This window comes from Alligator sinensis, unplaced genomic scaffold, assembly GCF_000455745.1.
Source record: "Alligator sinensis unplaced genomic scaffold, ASM45574v1 scaffold215_2, whole genome shotgun sequence".
Lineage (NCBI taxonomy): Eukaryota > Metazoa > Chordata > Crocodylia > Alligatoridae > Alligator > Alligator sinensis.
Genome location: NW_005842400.1, coordinates 1,110,403 through 1,130,079, shown reverse-complemented (window position 1 = coordinate 1,130,079; position 19,677 = coordinate 1,110,403). Strand labels below are relative to the sequence as shown.

The 19,677-nt window shown below is 43.9% G+C and overlaps 1 protein-coding gene across 4 annotated transcripts in view; it reads right to left on the bottom strand.

Annotated features, from left to right (window-relative positions):
* The window catches only part of DMC1 (DNA meiotic recombinase 1), a 30,889-nt gene extending 11,250 nt beyond the window's left edge, over positions 1-19,639 (bottom strand). The window contains exons 1-8 of one of the 4 annotated variants that reach the window (XM_006029847.3): positions 19,291-19,639; positions 18,910-19,174; positions 16,991-17,080; positions 15,339-15,383; positions 11,584-11,730; positions 11,196-11,278; positions 7,934-7,986; positions 5,291-5,332 (exon numbers count right to left, since the gene is read on the bottom strand). In XM_006029847.3, the coding sequence (XP_006029909.1) occupies positions 5,291-5,332; positions 7,934-7,986; positions 11,196-11,278; positions 11,584-11,730; positions 15,339-15,383; positions 16,991-17,047 (427 nt within the window). In that variant the 5' untranslated portion in view covers positions 17,048-17,080; positions 18,910-19,174; positions 19,291-19,639. Of the gene's footprint in view, positions 1-5,290; positions 5,333-7,933; positions 7,987-11,195; positions 11,279-11,583; positions 11,731-15,338; positions 15,384-16,990; positions 17,081-17,501; positions 17,684-18,909; positions 19,175-19,290 lie in introns of those variants that run through there. The other 3 variants (XM_006029848.3, XM_006029849.3, XM_006029850.2) reach the window with 3 other exon arrangements.
* Between the last annotated feature and the right edge of the window lie 38 nt (positions 19,640-19,677).

Below are 19,677 nucleotides of genomic sequence, written 5' to 3'. Positions count from 1 at the left end.
GGGAGTGCTGGCAGGGGAAAGTGGATTTCCCTCTTCCATGTTCCCCTGCCTCTGCCCTTCTGCCTCCCTGACTCTGTTCACTAGCACCTCTGTCCAATGATCAAGGGTTTTGCTGCTGCAGATGCTCCCCTTCACCCTTGGGTCGCACATGCCCACCAGCATGTGGGCCGTACTGGACTGCAACAGATCCAGCCGTTTCTTGATGCCCTGCTTCAGCCGCTTCATCGGTGCCTGCACCTCTGGGGGAAGTGGCTTGCCCCATCCAGGAACATTAATCCCCTGGAAGTTCTCCATTTGATTCTCAAGCTCCTTCACTATGGGGATCACCTGGCTAAGGAGGGCATTGCCAGCACTGAGGCCCTGGCAGGCCTCAAGGAACAGCTTGAGGACCACCAAGATCTGGGAAATGGTATCACACTCTGTTTTGTTAAGGGGACCGCTGATCTCAATGTCATCTCATCTCATGGATTGCCTTCTATTGCTTGACCAGCCTTTCGAGCATCGGGTATGTAGAGTTCCACCGAGTCTCCACATCCTGCATGATTTGTGCTGTGGGATGCTCAGCTCTGCCTCTTTGTCCTGCAGCATCTTGCCCCCCTTGATGCTCCAGTGAAAGTAGCCCACCACCTTCCTGCATTTTGAAATGAGCTGGCTGGTAGTGGTAGTGACAGCACCATCACCAGAAGCCCTGTCCCCCTCCAAGGTGTCCCTGACTATGAGGTGGAACTTGTGTGCCACACTGTGGATGCCAACAAAGTTGGCATCACGCACCGCCTTCACCATATTGGCCCTGTTGTTGATGACCACAAACCCATGGGTGAGCTCGCACTGCCCAACGAGCCACCCCTGCACCATGTGGTTCATGGCCACCATGATCTTCCTTGCCGTATGGGACTCATCCATCACTTCCGCTTGAAGGAGAGCCCACCGACGGCCTGACTGATCGCACCAGTGCCCTGTGAAGGAGAGATAGGCATGATCTCCACTCCAGCTGCTCCAGATGTCCAAGGTGAAGTGCAAAGCTACCTGCAGCCCTGCCTTCCACAGCTCCTCCCTCAAGTACTCCCTGCATGCCTGATACAAGGAGGGCAGCACCATGCTGAAGGTGGTGCATGAGGGTACTTGGTAGGATGGGGCCATGAGCCGCCTGAACAAAGGACAAGGGCTGGCCATCCAGAGCAAGCATCTCCCCAATGCTTTGAGTGACCTCGCTCACCTTGGGAAAGTGCTTCCCTTTGTCTCCACCTTTCCCCCACTGGTCCAGGGTGGTCTGCCTCTGCTGCTTGGGGACAGGAGCTTTGGAGTGAGAGGGGGACTTATTTTTGGGCACACTCCCACTGGTGCCAGGCTGAGGAGGAACAAGGGCAAGGGGGTGCTGCCTCCTGAGATGCAGCAGTGTCGCTGTGGTAGTGAAGTGTTTCTCGTCCTTGCCTTGGCTGATTGGCTTTCGGCAGTGCTGGCAGGTAGCATACCTGAGATCATCTGCCACCTCAAAATGATCTCATGCTAAACTACCCACCTGCTTCTGGGTTGCGGGTGAGGATCCTGCCTTATCCCCCTCCTCACCAGGCAGAGGCACAACAACAGGAGGAGCTGAGCCACCTGCCCCCACAATCTCCTCTGAAGTTCCTTCCAGAAGAGACCTGCCTCTAAGGGAACTTTGAGGGGTGTGGAGCACAAACTCAGAGTCCCCCTCCTTCCCCAGAATTTCCTTTGCTATAGCACTCAGCTCTGCTGCTTCCAGATCCAGCTCCTCTTCTGGCACTGGAAGGCTTATGCTGGGAACTGAAATTGGGGTGAAGACTGTCATGCTGGTGCTGGTGGTTATTGCTAGTGTTAGTGAAGGTGGTGTAGGTGCAGACACTGCTCCCACCTCCTTGCTCCCACTAGCAACAGAAGACTCATCGCTGTCAGGAAAGAAGGTGTGTCTATGTTTGGGTGTGGGGGGTGGAACTTGCAGCTCTCCCTCTGCCGCCTCCCCCTCCCCGTCAGAAAACCTGGCACCTGCCTTTCCAGCACGCTTCATAAAGCTTGGTGTGCTGCAAAATGTGTATGTGTCTGTAATATATGTTGTGCTTTTCTGCAGTGCACAGTGATGACACTGTCAAGGAAAACACAGAAGAAGAGAGACTAGCTTGCTACCAAGAGACTAGATAGCAAGCCAGAGCCTTTCAAATGCTGCTGGTCCAAGAAAGACAGATTACAAAAGGCACAGATCACTTCAGACACAGCCTTATACTTTGTTTCTATGTCCCTCCCCCAGAGCACTGTGATTGGAAGGGAACTCAGGGAAAGATCACAGTCACTGACCAGCTACAGATGTCAATATCAAAGCAGTCTTCCCCCCACCCCCAGCTCCTCTCCCTCCCTCTTCTCAGTTTCTGTTTCCTGCATGTCTGCCTTCTGAATCTCTGAATCTTTCCAAATCTTTCCCAAATTGATTTGGACCTTTTAATAGGTCTCCCAATTTGATTCAGATTCGGAGATTTGGTTGCCTAGTGCACACCTCTGTAGGCTTCAATTGTGTGATAATAGGGGACTGCATGTATGCTTTCCCCTGCCTTGCAGCTAGGAGCAAACAAGACTAGGGGGCATCTGAACCCCAGAGCCTCCAGGCCATAACTATTAACAACTTAAAAAAATATTAACATTTTGTTTCCAGGGTCAAATCAGTTCTGAATTAAGTTCCAAATTTCATCTGAGCAGCGTTCAATCATTCAAGTCTGTGTGGCACTACCACCAGCAAGTATTCTACCCCCCAGACTAGCCAAATCAGTTTCGAATTCCATCAACTGAGCAGAACTTGATTGTTCAAGCTACCACTGGTAGGTAACCTCCGTCCCAGACTCTTCAGCCTGGGACTTCAGATACTTCCAAATCCATGGCAGGTCAGATACCCCTCTAGTCTCACTTACCCCTACAATTAGATACTTGTGCTGTGATAGCACTAACCACCCAGGATTGTACTTGGCACCACACAGTTATAGTGACGAAAATCTTAATTAATGCTGAGTTAACATTGCACAGTGGTGTATCATGCCTTCCAAAATGTTATGGCCCAGCAAAAAATCAAACTTCTGAAAACTAGGATAAATAGAATTAAAATATATGAACACAGAATCAATTCTGTGCTCTTTGAGTGATGCACCAATCCAAGCAGAGCACACAAACTTGCACTCTGTCTTTCCAAACAGAGCATCTCATTCAGTGCAAGGGCATGTGAGTATTGTAGGGCGATGTCTACCACTTCCTGTTTGCTGAGGCAAAACTCGTGCTTAAGCATGCTGCATCAAACAGAAGCTACTTACATCTGTTCTACCTCAGAAAACATACAGCTGCTATTCCACAGTTGTTACATTTTACAACTTCCATCATTTTACAGCCCCTACATCCTTACCTACAGGATTACATCCAATACTGTATTTTCACTTACCTATCATGAAACCCACAGTACCCCTTCACATCTCATCTCATTGCTGGTCATCCCTACACCAGGAAGACTGATGTACTCTAGTAATGAAACCACCTGCACTCAGAACTCATCACTGAAACAAGACATATTGGATCCCTACAGGTAAATATTAGGGCTGTGCAAAGCTTCAGGTGCTGATTTGATTCAGAGATTTGGCCCAATTTGGTGGCCGAATCTCCGAATCTGAATCAAATCAGGAGACCAATTAAATCGATTCGGAAAAGATCCGGAGAGCTTTGGCGATTCGGGCAGTCCCTGCTTGCTGCAGCAGGGAACTGGACCTGGACTCCATGCCAGTAAGTAGGGGGTGGGGGAGTAGGGGCTGGAGTAGGGGGAATTGAACCATGGGGGGACCCCTGCCCGGCCCCATCCCCTGCCTGCTCCCCCAGCCACCTCCATGGCTGTCCTGCTCAGCACCAGCTCCCGGTTCTTTAAATAAAAGCCTGAACTCGGTGGCTGTTACTGGGTGAGGGGGCAATCCCTGCTACCCCATGCCACATGGGGGGCTCTGCTACAAGCACCCTGACCCTGGCCTGCTCTCCCAGCCCCACCCCACCCCATGGCTGCCCTGCACACCCCAGCTTCTGGCCCTTTAAAAAAACCCCAAAAAATCCAGACTCTCCGGCTGCTGCAGCAGCCTCAGCGCTTCTGGAGGCTCGTGACAGAGCACCCCAGGCAGCGTAGGGCAGTGGGAATCACACACCCCCACCCCCTGCCTGGCAGAAGCTGGTGAGTCAAGCCTTTTTTTTTCTTTTTTGCAAAGGGTTGGGAGCTGGAATGGGTGGGGCAGCCATGGTGAGGGCTGGGAGGGCAGGCAGAGGTCGGGGATCTCATGACAGAGCCCTCCACGTGGCATGGGGTAGTGGGGAGCAGCAGGGATCGCCGCCCTACCTGGCACCAGCCAGTGTGTGTGGGCTTTTTTTTAAAGGGCTGGGTGAGTGAGCTGGGCAGCCTTTGAGAGCGGACAGGGGATGGGGCTGATTCGGAGATTCAGCCAATTCGGCTGAGGCCAAATCTTTGAATCAGATTCAGCCGAAGCAATTCAGGACAGTGATTCGAATCACCAGATCTAATCACTGTCCCCCGAATCAGCCAAATCTGAATCTGAAGAGAATACTAGCTGCTTCGCACAGGCCTAAGTAAATATGATTCTTTCCCTTGATTAGACATATGGGAGATGTACTGAAAGAGGCAAAAACCCTTTCTTGAGGAGCAGGGCCTCTCCAGTTGTGTCATCTCACTATCGCAGCTGTGCTAAACTCCAGTTACTCTGTCCCTCATTTAATAGAGATACATATGGCACACTTAACTTGGTTGCACGCAGATAACTCTCTGCATGCAAGTATGGAGGGAGTCAGAGTTATGATTGCAGCAATCTTAACTCTATCTTTCCTATTTTTCGGGAATTTGTGATGGTAATTATGTATTTATTAGTTCATCTCTATTTCAGCTGGGAACTCTGTCTCCACGGCATTTTGAATTTATGTGAACAGTTAATGCCATCAACAAGTTCTGAAATCTAAAATAATAGCAAAATAAGAAACAACTTTCCTATTCATCTTTATATGAATTAATAGATATAATAGTAATTTAAATCTACATTTCTAGAGATATGTCATACTTCCACTTTCCTGGGACAGGCTGTTTCTCTCATATATCCTAAAGACTTATTTACAGTCTTGTGTTAGTTCCTAAATACTATTTACTAGCTTGGTACAATTCTCCTTTTAAAGATCAAAGCCTGAGATTTCCATAAAGCTCTTAGCTGAATGAGGTTACATAGGAATAAAATTATCAATATTAAGACTGTGTACCTACCACATAGAGTGTGGGAAAGTTGGGTTTTACCTGTTCGGAATTCTGTTAAAGATTAAAACAAAAAAGGGAGAAAAGGTTTTTGCGGTTTGCCAAATCCTAAGTTATTGCAATAAGAATGCTCTCTCATTTATAAAACTTTAATCATCCATGTGGGTTTTTCTGTTTTTCAGCCCCAACTCATAATTCATATAATGCACATATAATACCTATATGAAAAGTGGGTGTTGGAGATATTGCACTGTGAAAAGTGTTATACCTGAGAGATTTTAAACTGAGCTCACATCTATTTGTCTACAGTGGCTGCCATCCTTGTTGAGTTAAATATACTAGGACGTTGGACTAGATGACATAGGGACAGACATTCAAAAAGCCTGAGCTTGATTCAGTCTTTGCAGGTTAGTCTAACTTGACTAGGCTGAACTGGTTTGAAACTGGATAGACATTCTCTCTGGACTGAGGAAATTCAGGCACATGCCTGCAGTGGCTCAGGCTAGAAGCTGGGGAGCGCTAGAGCAGCCCTCCCTTCCCTTCTGCAGGGAGCTGAGCTGAGTGGGGGCATGGCCAGGCCCCAGGACTTTTTCATTAGGGATGTCTGCCTACACGGTCGCAGGCTTTTCCCCACTGGCTACTCAAGGAACGGGAGTGTTGCCAGCCCCCAGCCCCAGGCTAACACTCTGAGGCAAAGTGGGGTGAGCAGTGCATGCATCTGTTAATTATACAGAGCTTTTCAGTCTCCCTCCCTGCTTTGTCATACTGTCTGCAGCAAACTGACAGGCAAGCAAGCAAGCCAGCCAAGGGGCTGCTAATAGCTTTTATCACTCGATTAGCAAAACAATAGCCTCTCTCCACATTACTTCAAATTTCTTAAACAGCTTACTGGCTGACCTGTTGATTAGCTCCAAAAGCCCTAAGCGATCACTGTTCTGTTTGCCTGTCCCAGTGAAATTGGAGAGAAAGACGCACACAGACAACTCTCAGCATTAGCTAGCATACCACATGCTGGCTACGGTCCATGCTGTGGCAGAGAGGAGGAAGGGATTTCTGCTTAAGCAGCAAATGGTGAGAGGGTGGGGAGAGCGGGGCACAGGGAAGCCAGTAAACCCTGCTGTGCCTGGACATCTGTGCCAAGCTCCAGCCAGGGAGTGAAGGGGAGGGGCCAGCCCTGTTGTGGAGCAGAGAGCCCTGCCCAGCCCAGAGAGCATGCCAGGATGCTGAGGGACTCTGATTTAACTTAAACCAGCAAAGGGTCTGAGACAGACATTACATAAACCGGTGTGAACCAAATCAGTTAAGTCTGATTTGGTTAAGTCTACACTTAACCGGGTTTATCTCAGACCGGTTTCAGCCATTTTCAAACTGGTTTATGTGCACTGAACATCTGTTCTGTTACAGGTTTAAACCAGTTTCTGATCACTTAAAAATGGTTTATATGTAATGTCTGTCCCTAGCCCTGCAGGTCCCTTCCAAACCTACTTCTCTATGACAGTTATGGACAAGTGCTGATTTTATTATTTGAGAGTTTTGGATTAATTCCACTGACCAGACCCATCAATGTGGTAACTTACTATTCAGTAAATGAATTCCAATAAAAGAAGCTGCGACAGAAATCCCATATCTCACTTCTTTTGCATTCAAAGCAGTATGCCACTACAAAACTGTATCACTATAATTTACTCCAAAGGAGAGAAAATCATTTTAAAATGGTTTTCTAAATTCCTAAAAATTAGAAGTGAGACTTAAGGGAAGGTGTGACACTTTAAATTCATTTTAGCAAGATGTCAAGTTGACCAGGATGCTTTAATTAATTATGTCTAGAGAAATCTCACTGTATCAAATTATTCAAGCCTCATAAACACTTTCAAAAGGGACGACTACATATCATTTGATAAATGTGGTCATTGGTCTTTAGGTGTTTGGCCCCAACACATTAACTTTTACTGTAATAATAACTTATTTGTGATTTCTAAACCTTATATGAGGGTTACTGAATGATTTACCCACATCTTGTTGTTTGTATGCTAGCATCAAATGACACAAATCCTATATCTGGGTAGCCATGCTAAAAGATTTATTGCTATATCTTGTATGCTATTGCTGTAGTAATGCTAGTGAATACAGAGGTGGGTGCAAACACCTCTTTGAGTCACAGTAGTGCACTCCTGTTGTGGACTGAATTTTGTTTTGGTTATTTTCTGAGAATATGCACATACACAGTATGTACAAGTAGCAAAATCCTCCATGAAGTTTTGTCTCATTAGTGGTAAGAAATGAAGAGCACAGTGGAAACATGTTTCCTGACTAATACTTAGTTACAGTATATTACTGTTATTAGTATATATTACTGAATATTAGTATACTCTCGTGGTAGAATATACTAAACCAGCTGGCCTCCAAGTGTGAGAGCTGCCCAGCTCAGTCCTCATCCGTCAAAACTGAAAAAGAACAAGGTTAGAATGCTCATAAAGATGGGTCTTTTTTGCTAACATTTACTTTGAAAGGAACTGTCCATTACACTTGAGCCAGAACCACCATATTTACAGATACTGTGATAAGAGTTCAGAACAAGTAAATTAGATTGAAACATGTGCTGTGGCTCTCTATTGATAATTCACTCCATAAAGCAGTTTAGTATGGTTTACTCACCACCAAAGGCCTCTGTGATAGCCATGCTTTCAATCCCACCACCCAGCAGTTTGCTGGAGAGAGAGAGAAAGTTAAAAGGCAGTTAGGCTCACAAGTGAGAGTAATGAGGAAGGCAATCTTTTGTCCAAAGGGCCCTGCACTTAACACATGAAGTAGCAGACCAAAATATGAGGGCACTAGATGGCCCTTGGTGTATAGGAGTTCACTTTATCTCATTTTTCCCTTGCACAGGTAGGTGCTCAGGAGGAAGTTTGTAAAAAGTGGTCATTTGGGAGAGAAATGAGAGGAAAATGTATCTGGGAAGATAAGATTTAATAACCAGTAACTGTGGGATTACTTTGAAACTTAATCTATTTATTTATCCAATTTTTCTACTCCTTTTCTGCAAACATTAAGTATTTTTATCTGTCGTTGAGTGCACCATAACTTTGTCCTCAACAAAAAGAGTCAGTAAGACCTTAGTAACAAGTAACTTTTAAAAGCAGAACATAATACATTGATCCAAGTGGTTGGCCAAAATTCAGGGCTCTGCTGGTATTTTCCAGTAGGTGGAGATGTTGAAGTAGTCAGGTATCTTTGATACAATCCTGGTTATTTACAACAAGTGTACAAAACTCGGTTTTCCTCAACACAGGAGGTAGAGTAGTTTCTTTGGTCACAGCTTCAAGTTTCTTTCAGACAACACCGGACTCAAAGCTCTCTTAACATTTTTTCTCAGGGCTATGATCAGTGCTTGTTCTGGTTGTGGCTGGAGCTTCTTACCCTGCAGATCTTGTTTTCTCTGGTGTTTCTCTTCCTTCTCATTCTACAAATACACTCTAGCAGTTTCATATGCACTTTTGTTATGAGTAGTGATGTGCATAAATTTTGGACAAAGATCCTTACTGTATCATTAAGGAGCTCATTTGTTTCTCACACCTCTCTTTTAGAGGAAGAATAGGAGTTACCTCCATCAGCTTCAGTGATATTTCATCAAACCCATGAGTACTTTGCCAAGCCAAGGAGAAATGCATATTCTGCACCACTAAACTTGAGACAAGTACAATGTGCACTAGTCAACACCCTACTTCCTCTTTGTTCCTTCTGTAGATGCTTGAAGCAGCAGCCCCTGTAATTAGGAGCATGCAGGGATTTTAATTGTACATTGCACTTGTGCAAAGAATACAAAAGAAGACAGCCTTTTGTGTTCTCTCTGCACAAACCAAATCGCCTATTCCTAATGAAGAATGTCTTGCTTTTAAAAGCTTATCTAACTCTCTTCCAGCTACAGTTGGTCCAATAAAAGATATTGCCCTAAGAAATCCTTACCTCACCAAATGTTTGAGAAATAGTTCTACTTCTGAGTAGGGTTTTGCTGGTGAACCATAATGCCATCTTGCACACAGGCCTGCATCATTTCTGGAAAGGTGACTTAACAAAATTCCCCTCACAATTCTATTCTCTTAGGATGTTCCAGAACAACTGAACAGGTCTGATTTTGGATAGTAGACTTTCTTCATTCCCATAATTGAAACTTCGGGATTTCATCATCACCAAAGTGACGTGTTTCCCAGGTATAGCGTGGTGCTATAATGACGTAGAGGCTAAAAACAACCATGTGCTTCTTGCACAGCACAGTAATGGCTGGTACTGCACCATCATTTAGTACTTCCAAAAGGAAGTACCAAATGACAATGCAGTAATAATGGAGCTATAGGGGCACATGTAGACACACCCAAATGGTAGCAAAAATGGAGGCTATAAGATAAGTGGGAATCAGGCTTTTAATAATTGTGCCATTGTGCCTTGCTCAGATAAAGGTTAGGTGACTGACTTCCACTTGCTTTCTTGAAGGTAATCTCACTGAGCATCTATACACGATCAGCAAGGCTGCTCCAATGTGCTGTAATCGCAGTGCGTCAGAGCAGACTCAATTAATCGAGTTTGCTGGTACAAGGTAATTACCACGCTCCAGCAACCTCCAGCCTCTTGTGTAACAGCATCCTTGTGCTTAAAAATGGTGGTGGGGGCACTTTATCTAAAGTTCATTCAACAAGCTTAAGATAAAGCACCCCCGCTGCCATTTTTAAGTGCAGGTATGCTGATACATGAGATGCTCCAGGCACTTTAATTAGAGGATAGGTATGGATTAGATAGAGGCTATACAGATGTATATTTGAAGAACTCCAAATTCCACTCCATTTTAGAACCATTCAGATTCATAGCACTTCAGTGTATGCACCCTGCCAGAGATCCCCAATAATTCACCCTGCCACAGATCTTCAAAACTGTTGTGACAGCATGCAACATTGGTGTTATCCAGTCAGGGGATGCAGTAGGGGTTATTTGGACCCTCAATATCCCCAGTCATGTCAGGCCAGGCCTTTCTTGGTCTGCTGTCTGGTACTATGTAAACCAGTACAGCCTGTTCCATGGTCTCGTTGTCGGCAACTAAACTGGTGCCCCCACCTGGGCTAGCCTGGGTGAGGAGGGTGTGTGGACACCCAGCAGGACTAAAAGGGTAGATGAGCTCCCTGCGAGCCAATGGCCATCCATACCCAGAGAGATGGGCACTGCCAGGTCACCTTTCCCGAAGAATCACCAGTGATACAAAGCAACTCAACTAACCTCATACCAGATCAGTTGAGGCCCAGGTCTACAACAACTGCATCCAAACACAGGGTGGAGTGGAGTAAGGTTGTTACAGCATCTAAGGTGCCCCAATGGTTGAAGCGGCCTAGGGACTGACTTGACTCGACTATTCCTAGTTCTTGGAGTGGGGTGGGGTGGGCAAAAGTGGTTGGACAAACAATGCTCTCCTGTGCGCTCAGTGATCCTCAGTAGCCAAAGTGGCAAGCAAGAAATCCTTCTCTTAGGGCAGGAATCCCCGAATGCCTCTTGGCCTCTGTTCTCATAGACAGAGAACAGAAGCCAAGAGGCGTTTGCCCTTGGGAAACCAGAGGCCAAGAAACAGGCAGGGATTCATGTTCTCTAGCACAGGAAAGTGTTCACTGGCTGACTGCCCTGATCGCTCCATGTTTGTGGGGGCAGGAGGCAGGGGGAACAGACTACTGTGGGACGCCAGGGGACTTAGCAGCCCTCTGCTGTGCTCTGTGGGCTCTACAGATTTTTCAAGAAGCAGTTCCAAAGAAAGTGCTTCAAAGATGTTCCTCCTTTCTTGAGGACTGTTTTAAGCACTTCTTTGACCATGCATATCTGCACACTTCCAGTTTAGAGCACTACAAACGTTGTGTCTGTTCAAGGCCAGAAAAGATACACATACTCAAAATCTTGGCTCCCTGTGGTGATGTGAAATACCATCTTCCGCTTTTCACTGTATTCAAAGGCAGTCAGGAATCCCGGTTCCTAGGGAACACCAAAGGAAATACAAAGGGATTATTTAGTTTGACCTGAACCTCAAGGAAAAATGCAATATCTTCAGTCAGTTCTCTCTCTCCTGCTGACCTCACTTACCTTACTGAACATACCAGGGGTCACCACACTTTGGCTGCTGCTGACTACAATGTAGTATCTCTGACCTTAGACTAATGGGCACAATCATATTAGTAAAATTGTTTAATGCCTGCAAAGGATTCCTTGAAGGGACATTCTCCAAAGGATCTTAAGAGTGGCATTCTAAGTTGAAACTGTTAGGAGTCGGATTTGCTTACAATAAGCTTGTTGGCTGCTTCTTTGATCTTATCCACTTTGGCCTCTGAAAGCCCTTTCACATTGCACAATGCCCGCCTGGTTGTCATCTGGATCCCTTTGATAGTGCAGATTCCCACTGATTTCAGTTTTTTAATATCAGCTACATTCTGTGAAGAAAATTTACATTCTGTCAACACTATCTCATGAAATGTATCTCTAGGAAGTAAAAGTTCCTGAAGCTCAGTTACACTGTACATCCACATGTATACTTATATTTATGGATGGATCTAGGATTTTGAAAATGGGGTTGTAGATGTTGTAGTACATCATTCCTTATAACACAAGATACATTTTTCTCCAGGTAAGAAGAAACTAGAAGCTTTACTGATATGCTGGAGGCCTAGGGCTGTATTATTCTGTTTAAAATTGAAGCAAAAACAAATATAACTTTTTTGGAATTAGTTAAAAACAGGGATGTGAAATAGGAGCTACATTATTGGAGAGTGGGATGAAGAGTTTAAGAGGAGTCAGGTAGGTTTTAATGAGCCATAAATTCAATTGATGCTCTCACTGCTGCCTGAACAGAAATGCTGCTGCCACTGCCAGGCAGTTGGTTTTAAACTTTGGGTGAAGTAGGAATCAAAGCAGATTGCAACTGCACCAGTTCCCACCTCCTCCTGGATCCACCCCTCCATATATTTATAGATTCAGAGATTCATAGATGTAGGGTCAGAGGGGACCTGAGCAAATCATCAAGTCTGACCCCTGCCCTGGGCAGGAATGAATACTGGGCTCATATGACCCCTACTAAGTTTAAACTCATATGACCCCAGCTAGATAGTTATCAAGCCTCCTTTTAAAGACCCCTAAGGTAGGAGCCAGCACCACTTCCCTTGGAAGCTGGTTCCAGATCCTGGCCATCCTGACTGTGAAGAAGTGCCTCCTGGTGTCTAGCCTGAACCTACTCTCAGTCAACTTGTGCCATTATTCCTTGTTACTCTGGGAGGTGCTTGGGGAAACAGGGTCTCACCCATTCCTCTCTGGTCCCCCCTGGTAAATTTATAGACAGCCAGTAGATCCCTTCTCAGCCTTCTCTTGTGAAGAGGTTCAGATCCCTAAGCCTCTCCTCGTAGGGTCTGCCTGCTGCCCCCTGATCATGTGAGTGGTCCTCCTCTGGACCCTCTTGATGCTGGCCACATCCCTCCTGAAGTGCAGCACCCAGAGCTGGACACAGTACTCCAACTGTGGCCTGACCAGTGTCGCATAGAGGGGGAGGATCACCTCCTTGGTCCTGCTCGTGATGCATCTGTGGATACATGACAAGATGCGGGTAGCCTTACTGACCGCATCCTCACATTGGCGGCCCATGTTAATTTTAGAATCGATAATGACTCCAAGACCTCTTCCTGCCACTGTGCTTTCAAGAAGGGAGTTCCCCAACCTATAGCTATGCTGCTGATTCTTCCTGCCCAAGTGCAGTACCCTGCACTTGTCAGTATTGAATCCAATCCTATTCACATTTGCCCACCTCTGTAACCTGTCCAGGTCCAGTTGTATCCTGTCCCTCCCTTCTAGCATGCCCACCTCGCCCCAAATCTTGGTGTCGTCAGCAAATTTGAACAGGGTGCTTTTCACCTCCTCATCCAAATCACTGATAAAGAAATTGAACAGTATGGGCCCAAGGACCGAGCCCTGGGGACTCCACTGCCCACCTTCCTCCAGGTCGAATCCACCACCCATCCATCACCACTCTCTAGGTGTGGCCCCCTAGCCAATTTTCCCTAAGAAAAAAGTAAATGCAATTGTTTTATTGCTTCTATATGTTCCATGTATATCCAAAGGAGAATATGTCTGGCACATTGCCAGATATTATGGCTAGGTGGAATGAATGAACTGTTTCTGAAAATTTAACAGAACAATGGCTGTGCAATAGATTACTTAGAAGAAAACAGCATGGACAGATCTATTGAATGCTGTTTCAAGCTATCACATCCAGCCAAGATCCTTTTTGTGGTAAAATCATGATCTGGATTTGTTGTCCAGTTATGTACAGGGTTATGGGTACAACTAGTATTCAAAAGAATAATGAAGAAATTAATCATTTCCATGGGACATTTATATCTTCTCCTGTAATACGTCTTGTTAGCATTATTGTGACAAAGATAAGTGTGAGACAAAACCAGTTACAATTACAAATGTATTCATACTCCCAAAGGGGCATAATAAACACTAGTTTAATATAAGTCACTGAGGGGGTTTTATCCATTGTGTGAGAAGAATAGACTTCAACAAATATAATTTTACCAGCTCAGACAAGGTTCCTTGGGTGAATTTGATATCTTTTATTAGACCAACCCAAATAGTTGGAGAATAGTTATTAAGCAAGCTTTTGGGTTCAAAAACCCTTCGTCAGGCTAAGGAAGTTTCAGCAGTTGGTGTGTGCTCTTCCTGGATGGAATGAAAAGTAAAGAAGCCAGAAGCTGGGCTGGGGAGTCAGTTGCTTCTGGCTTCTTTACTTTTCATTCCATCCAGGAAGAGCACACACCAACTGCTGAAACTTCCTTAGCCTGACGAAGGGTTTTTGAACCCGCAAGCTTGCTTAATAACTATTCTCCAACCATTTGGGTTGGTCTAATAAAAGATATCAAATTCACGCAAGGAACCTTGTCTGTCTATGTCCTTAGACCAACACGGCTACAACCTACACCCATTTTACCAGCTCCACATTTTGATCATGCCTCCTCTGCACTCTCTCCCTTTCTAGTGCATCCAACCTATGATAACTGTCTTAATTTTCAAAGCCCTTCACAACCTAGCTCCTCTCCCCTCCTATCAACTGTCTAGCCATATTTAGGTTGACAGTAGCCTCCAATCAGACCATGATCTCAGCCTCTATTACCTACTTGTTGAATTTTCAAATAAGAACTTTTTGCTTTCTTACATGTTGCCCTTCACTCTTGGGTGGAGTTCCCTTATACTTTTCACAAGGAAACCACATCATCCTTCTTCAAATCCCTCCTTAAAACTCCTTTGATATGATGCCTACAAAATTTGGCAGTGTTTTTGCTGCAGATGTTCTGAGACCACTGCCTGATGACTAATATTGTCTCACTGTTTCCTTGTCCTCCCGTATCTGTCTGTATCCATCTGCTGCCTGTTATTTTAGACTTAGATTTTAAGTTCTTAGGGGAAGAGACAATCTTTTTGTATTATGTTTAATATAACATTTGAGGTCCTTGTCTCTGACTAGGGGCTTGTTTGTAGATGCTACAAAAATACAAAGAAGTAATTATGATGATTTATTGGGGGATATTTCAGAAAGAAGAAAATAATTTCCCCAATTTCTAAGGCATATCTCCCTCCCCCACTTCACCAGCATTCCAAGAATAGCATAACAAAAAGCCTCATCATATATTATGTGAGGGGCCTCAGGAAACATTGGAATAATTATAGATAATGACTGGCTGGTGCAGAACGTAATCTATCACAAGATTTTCCAAAGCTGAGCAGGTTTTAAGAACTGTTGGCATAAAGAACTTCTGTAAATTGTCACTTTATTTAGGTGCCCATCTGGGAGCTGGTTCTTTTGAAAATCTGGACTTTTATATCCAAACCAGCAAAGACAAAACTTGTCCCCAACACATTTCTTCCTCAGTAGCTGTCATGGGGAGGAACTTAAAGTATTAATGTCATTAAGGATAAATGCTGTTGAAAGCACCCCTAAAATAACCTTACCTGGACAGTTCTGCATGGTAGGGCTATTACTTATACTTACAATTCCATGCTTCTGTAACAGGTCAATATCTTGAAAAAAGGATTCCTAAAGCGGCAGAGAAGGGAGGAAAGCAGAATCTTAAGATAGAATTCTTGTAACCACCTCTATATTACTTTTGCTAACTGCCTAATTCAGTAGTAAGTGTCAGTTTTAAATCCTTGGCAAAGAGTGAGCCAAGAAGTTTTAGGCATGTCCTATTACCTGTGTAGACAATCGAGATACAGTAACAGAGGTTGTTTATAGACATGCTGAGGGTTTGGGGGTGTGCTTTAATTAGAGTAGCTCCAAGGGCACCTATACACATGCAGAGAGGCTGCTCCAATGCGCTGTAATTACAGCATGTCAGAGCAGACTTGTTTAATCGAGTCTGCAGGAGTGTGGCAATTACCATACTCCAACAGACTCCAGCATCACATGTATCAGTGTCCCTATGCTGAAAAATGGCAGTGGGGGCGCTTTTAGTTAAAGCTTGTTCAACGAGCTTTAGTTAAAGCGACCCTGCCACCATTTTTCAGCTCAGGTATGCTGATACATGTGACGCTGGAGTCTGCTGAAGCACAGTAATTACCACGCTCCAGCAGACTTGGTTAATCAAGTCTTCTATGAAATAATTACAGTGCATTGGAGCAGCCTATCTGCACATATATAGGTGCCCAGAGTGGTTATGGTGTTTTGCTACAGATCCGGAGGCATGGAATTTAAACCTTGCTTCAGATTTATGCTGAAGTTTACCTCCAGCTGTACATGACTAGTATACATGGTTCTTTGGGACAGAGTTAAAGGCAGACACATGTGATTTTAGCTAAATCACTTCTTCCTTGTGTGCCTTAACCTCACAGGCTTGATGGGGTGCAAGGTTCAGGTTTGACTTTTGCTTCATACTGTGTAACCAGCTAGATCAGAGATTCTCAATCAGGGTTTTATAAAATCTTTTCAAGTGTGCCATGGAATGCTGCTTAATTATTAGCACTATTAGGTATGGAAACACCGACATATGATCCACAAGATAAGCCCAGAGATTTCAAATAAGAATCCATAGTGTCAAAAACATACTGAAACATTCATAATGTTTGAGTTCTTTGCAACAAAAGAATTGCTCTCTTATTTTTCTGTAATCAAGAAATGAGTGAAAGCTAGGAGCTTGCATTTTCTGAGGAGTGCCTTGAGTCTAACAGGTGGGCCCTTAAATCTAAAATAGGGTGAGAACCACTGATCTAGATAAAAAAAAACCCTGAATCATGCTCAGGAACCCTACTAAGAAAACCTGTATTGTGTTTCTCTTCTTCTCTACTATGTTTCAGGTTGATGACTTTTTAATGTAAGATAAAAGGTTTCATAATCCACTTACATTTTCTATAAAATAGTAAACAGTGTATCAATTATAATAATGACCAGCCTATATAATTAATCTCTGTATGTGCTTCAAGAGGTTAATAGAAAATAAGGACCAAGATAAGGATAAGATTGATAAGAAAGTAAGGAAATGAGGTTTCCTTTGCTTTCAATTGTAATAACATTTTCAATGCCAACTACATGTCTTTGGTGATTGCTCCCCTGCACCAAGGATATTCTGCTGAACTACATACCATTCTGTGTGATGCCCTTTGCCAGCATTTGTTATGTTATACATATTTTATGCTATTTATAAATACCTCATCATCCTGGTATCCTGGTTCTTCCTGTACCACCTGATCTTCCATGGCTTTCATAGCGAAAAAGCAATCAATAAGGCTTAGTCAGTACTGAAAAAAGCAAACAAATACAGTATTATGGTGGAAACAGGTAAAGCGATTATTTATTTATTTATTAATATATTTTATTGATAAGCTGTCCTCCCCAAAAAGGCTGAGTGGCTTACAATAAAAACAAGGTAAATTATAAAAGCAAATAATATTAAGATAAACTAGTAAGTAATAAAACAACTCTCTAAACAAAACCCAGAACTGTACCCCAAAATTTAACCTGCTAAGAGTCTGCCAAAAGAAGGTTTTATGGATTATATGGTTATACTTTTAAAAAATATCCTCTCCTAACAATGCAGCTTCTCAATGTATAATCACCAAAGGATCTAAATTCAGATTCTAAGATTGGTCCTTCATTGCCTGAGTTAATTGGGGCTGGATGTGTTGCAGTAGTACTTGGCACCCAAATAAATGAGAGTACCTGTTGTGTTATTTTGAGATCACCGACTCTTGCCAGAATGATTTTTAGCAGGTTCCAAATGGACCTCATCCCTTGCAAGGGACATGGATCCAGATTTGAGTTTGGCCTGGGAAAAACTTAAATTATAAATTGAATTTGTTCTGATAGAAATTTAAAAATGAATCATTAGAGTAAGGTGTTATCTTCTATTAGCAATCCAATTCTCTGTCAGTAAAAAGTATGAATATTTTAAGAAAAGCTGATAACAATGAAATAATGACAAGAAAAAGAATGTATGCTTGGAAAAAATATCCTAATTAGGCTATTTGAATTTTTACATAAAAGACTATTTCTACTGTGTGTGGATCTAATGACTTCAGCCATAAGATTGATATTCACTTATAGCCTATTCTTCATATTTCTGGAAGAAGTTCTCCTTGCTACCAACCTAGCAGATTTGGAAAAAGAGAAGTTAGTGACAGGACTTTCCAGATCAACCTAAAGAGACTTTAACAATCTTGTCATGCCAGATATTGGAAGAAGACAAAAACAAAGGTACGAAATATTAGGGATGTTACAACCTCCTTCCCCACTTTTTTTTTTTAAGAATTAATTTCTTCTCTGTCCTGAAATGCATGATTCTGCATTTGTTGCATAACCAAAAAGTCCAAAGACTCCCTTTTGGCCACATGTTATTCTATAGGGAAGAAAAAGCAGGGAGAGCCAGGGCAATGTTTTTGCTCCAGTGGGAGATGTGGAACTATTCTGCACCCTTCAGAATCATATAGCAACATTCATATTCCCCCTTTTCACTAAGGAGCCTTTCACTGCTCCTAATGAGGCAACATAAAGCTTCACCACACCATTCTAGTTATCCCTAAAATTTTAAACAGAGCAACTCCACACATTAGACACAAAATGCATCCTGCTAGCTAATTTATTTTAAGGTGTATCTTTTCTTAAATGTGCATGATATGGGTTGTTTGCTTGGTAAACTGAGATAAGGAGAGTTCCAGGATTAGGGAGCAAAACAGAAATAAATAGAGAGGAAGGTGGGAGCAGACAAAAGCCTGAGACAGCACGTAGGTAAGTGCACAGGTGGGTAGTTTTGAGAAGAAACATGAATGCATGGGTATTACCACTGCTGATTGCCCCACACTTCACAGGATGTCTTCAGTGTATATATTTGATTTATATGCCACCCTTCCCAACAAAGGCTCACAGTGACTTATAACAAGAGATCAGAATAACTTAAAAGCAGAACAAGAGGGCAAAACCAATTTAAAAGGGAATTAAAACAGCAGAACTCCTCCCCGCCCCCAAACAACCTCTTGTCCTAGTGTTGTCTGGTGAACGCATGCCCAAACAGAAATGAAGGGGCACATCCCATATTTCCCACTTAGATAAAGGAAAGTATGGCATTATTTACATATCGGTGTGAGAAAGAGACTGGCTTAAATACATAAATTGTGCTTGATGCCACAACTGCGATTAAAGCAGACAGAAATGTTGCCTCTCTTTTTTTTTGACAGCAGGGTCAGGCCCCTGGGGACCTTCCTCCTCTGGGTTGCCTTGAGATTTATGGTGATTGATTCACAGGGGAATGGAGGATGATGAATCTTTCCTTGCGCAGGGCAGCTTGCTTGGCTCTTATTTTCCAGAAGAGAGGGTAGATATGCACCACTGTAGACATCCTTAAATAAGATACATAGAGCACATACTTTGGTGAACCCACATTACCCTTCATTGGGAGCTATGAACATCTCATAAGGGAACATTTGGTTCACCAAAGCTTGTGCTCTGGAGATACCTCTTACTGAGTTAGTCTGTAGGTAGGTGTGCACACCTACACTGCCCGCTGACTGACTGCAGCCTAACACGCTAAACTACCTCCCTATTGTTTTCCAGTCACGCCGCCAGGGGCTGCCATTGACTTCCGTGTCTAACTGTCCACAAGCCCCAATTCCTGTTTAAAACAAGGGGCATCAGTGACCGACGCCTGCTCTACGACCCCGAGGTGGCACCTGCCGCTTGCTTCCCTCAGTCAGGGACGCCACCCCGCAAAGCCCAGAGCCAGGCCACGTGACTCGGAGCCCAGCCCCCTCCCTGACCGTTGATTCGTTTTATTTCAACTGCGAGGACAAACTGAGAACCCTTTTCCCGCCAAGAAAAAAACCCGCGAAAAATCGCCTGGGCA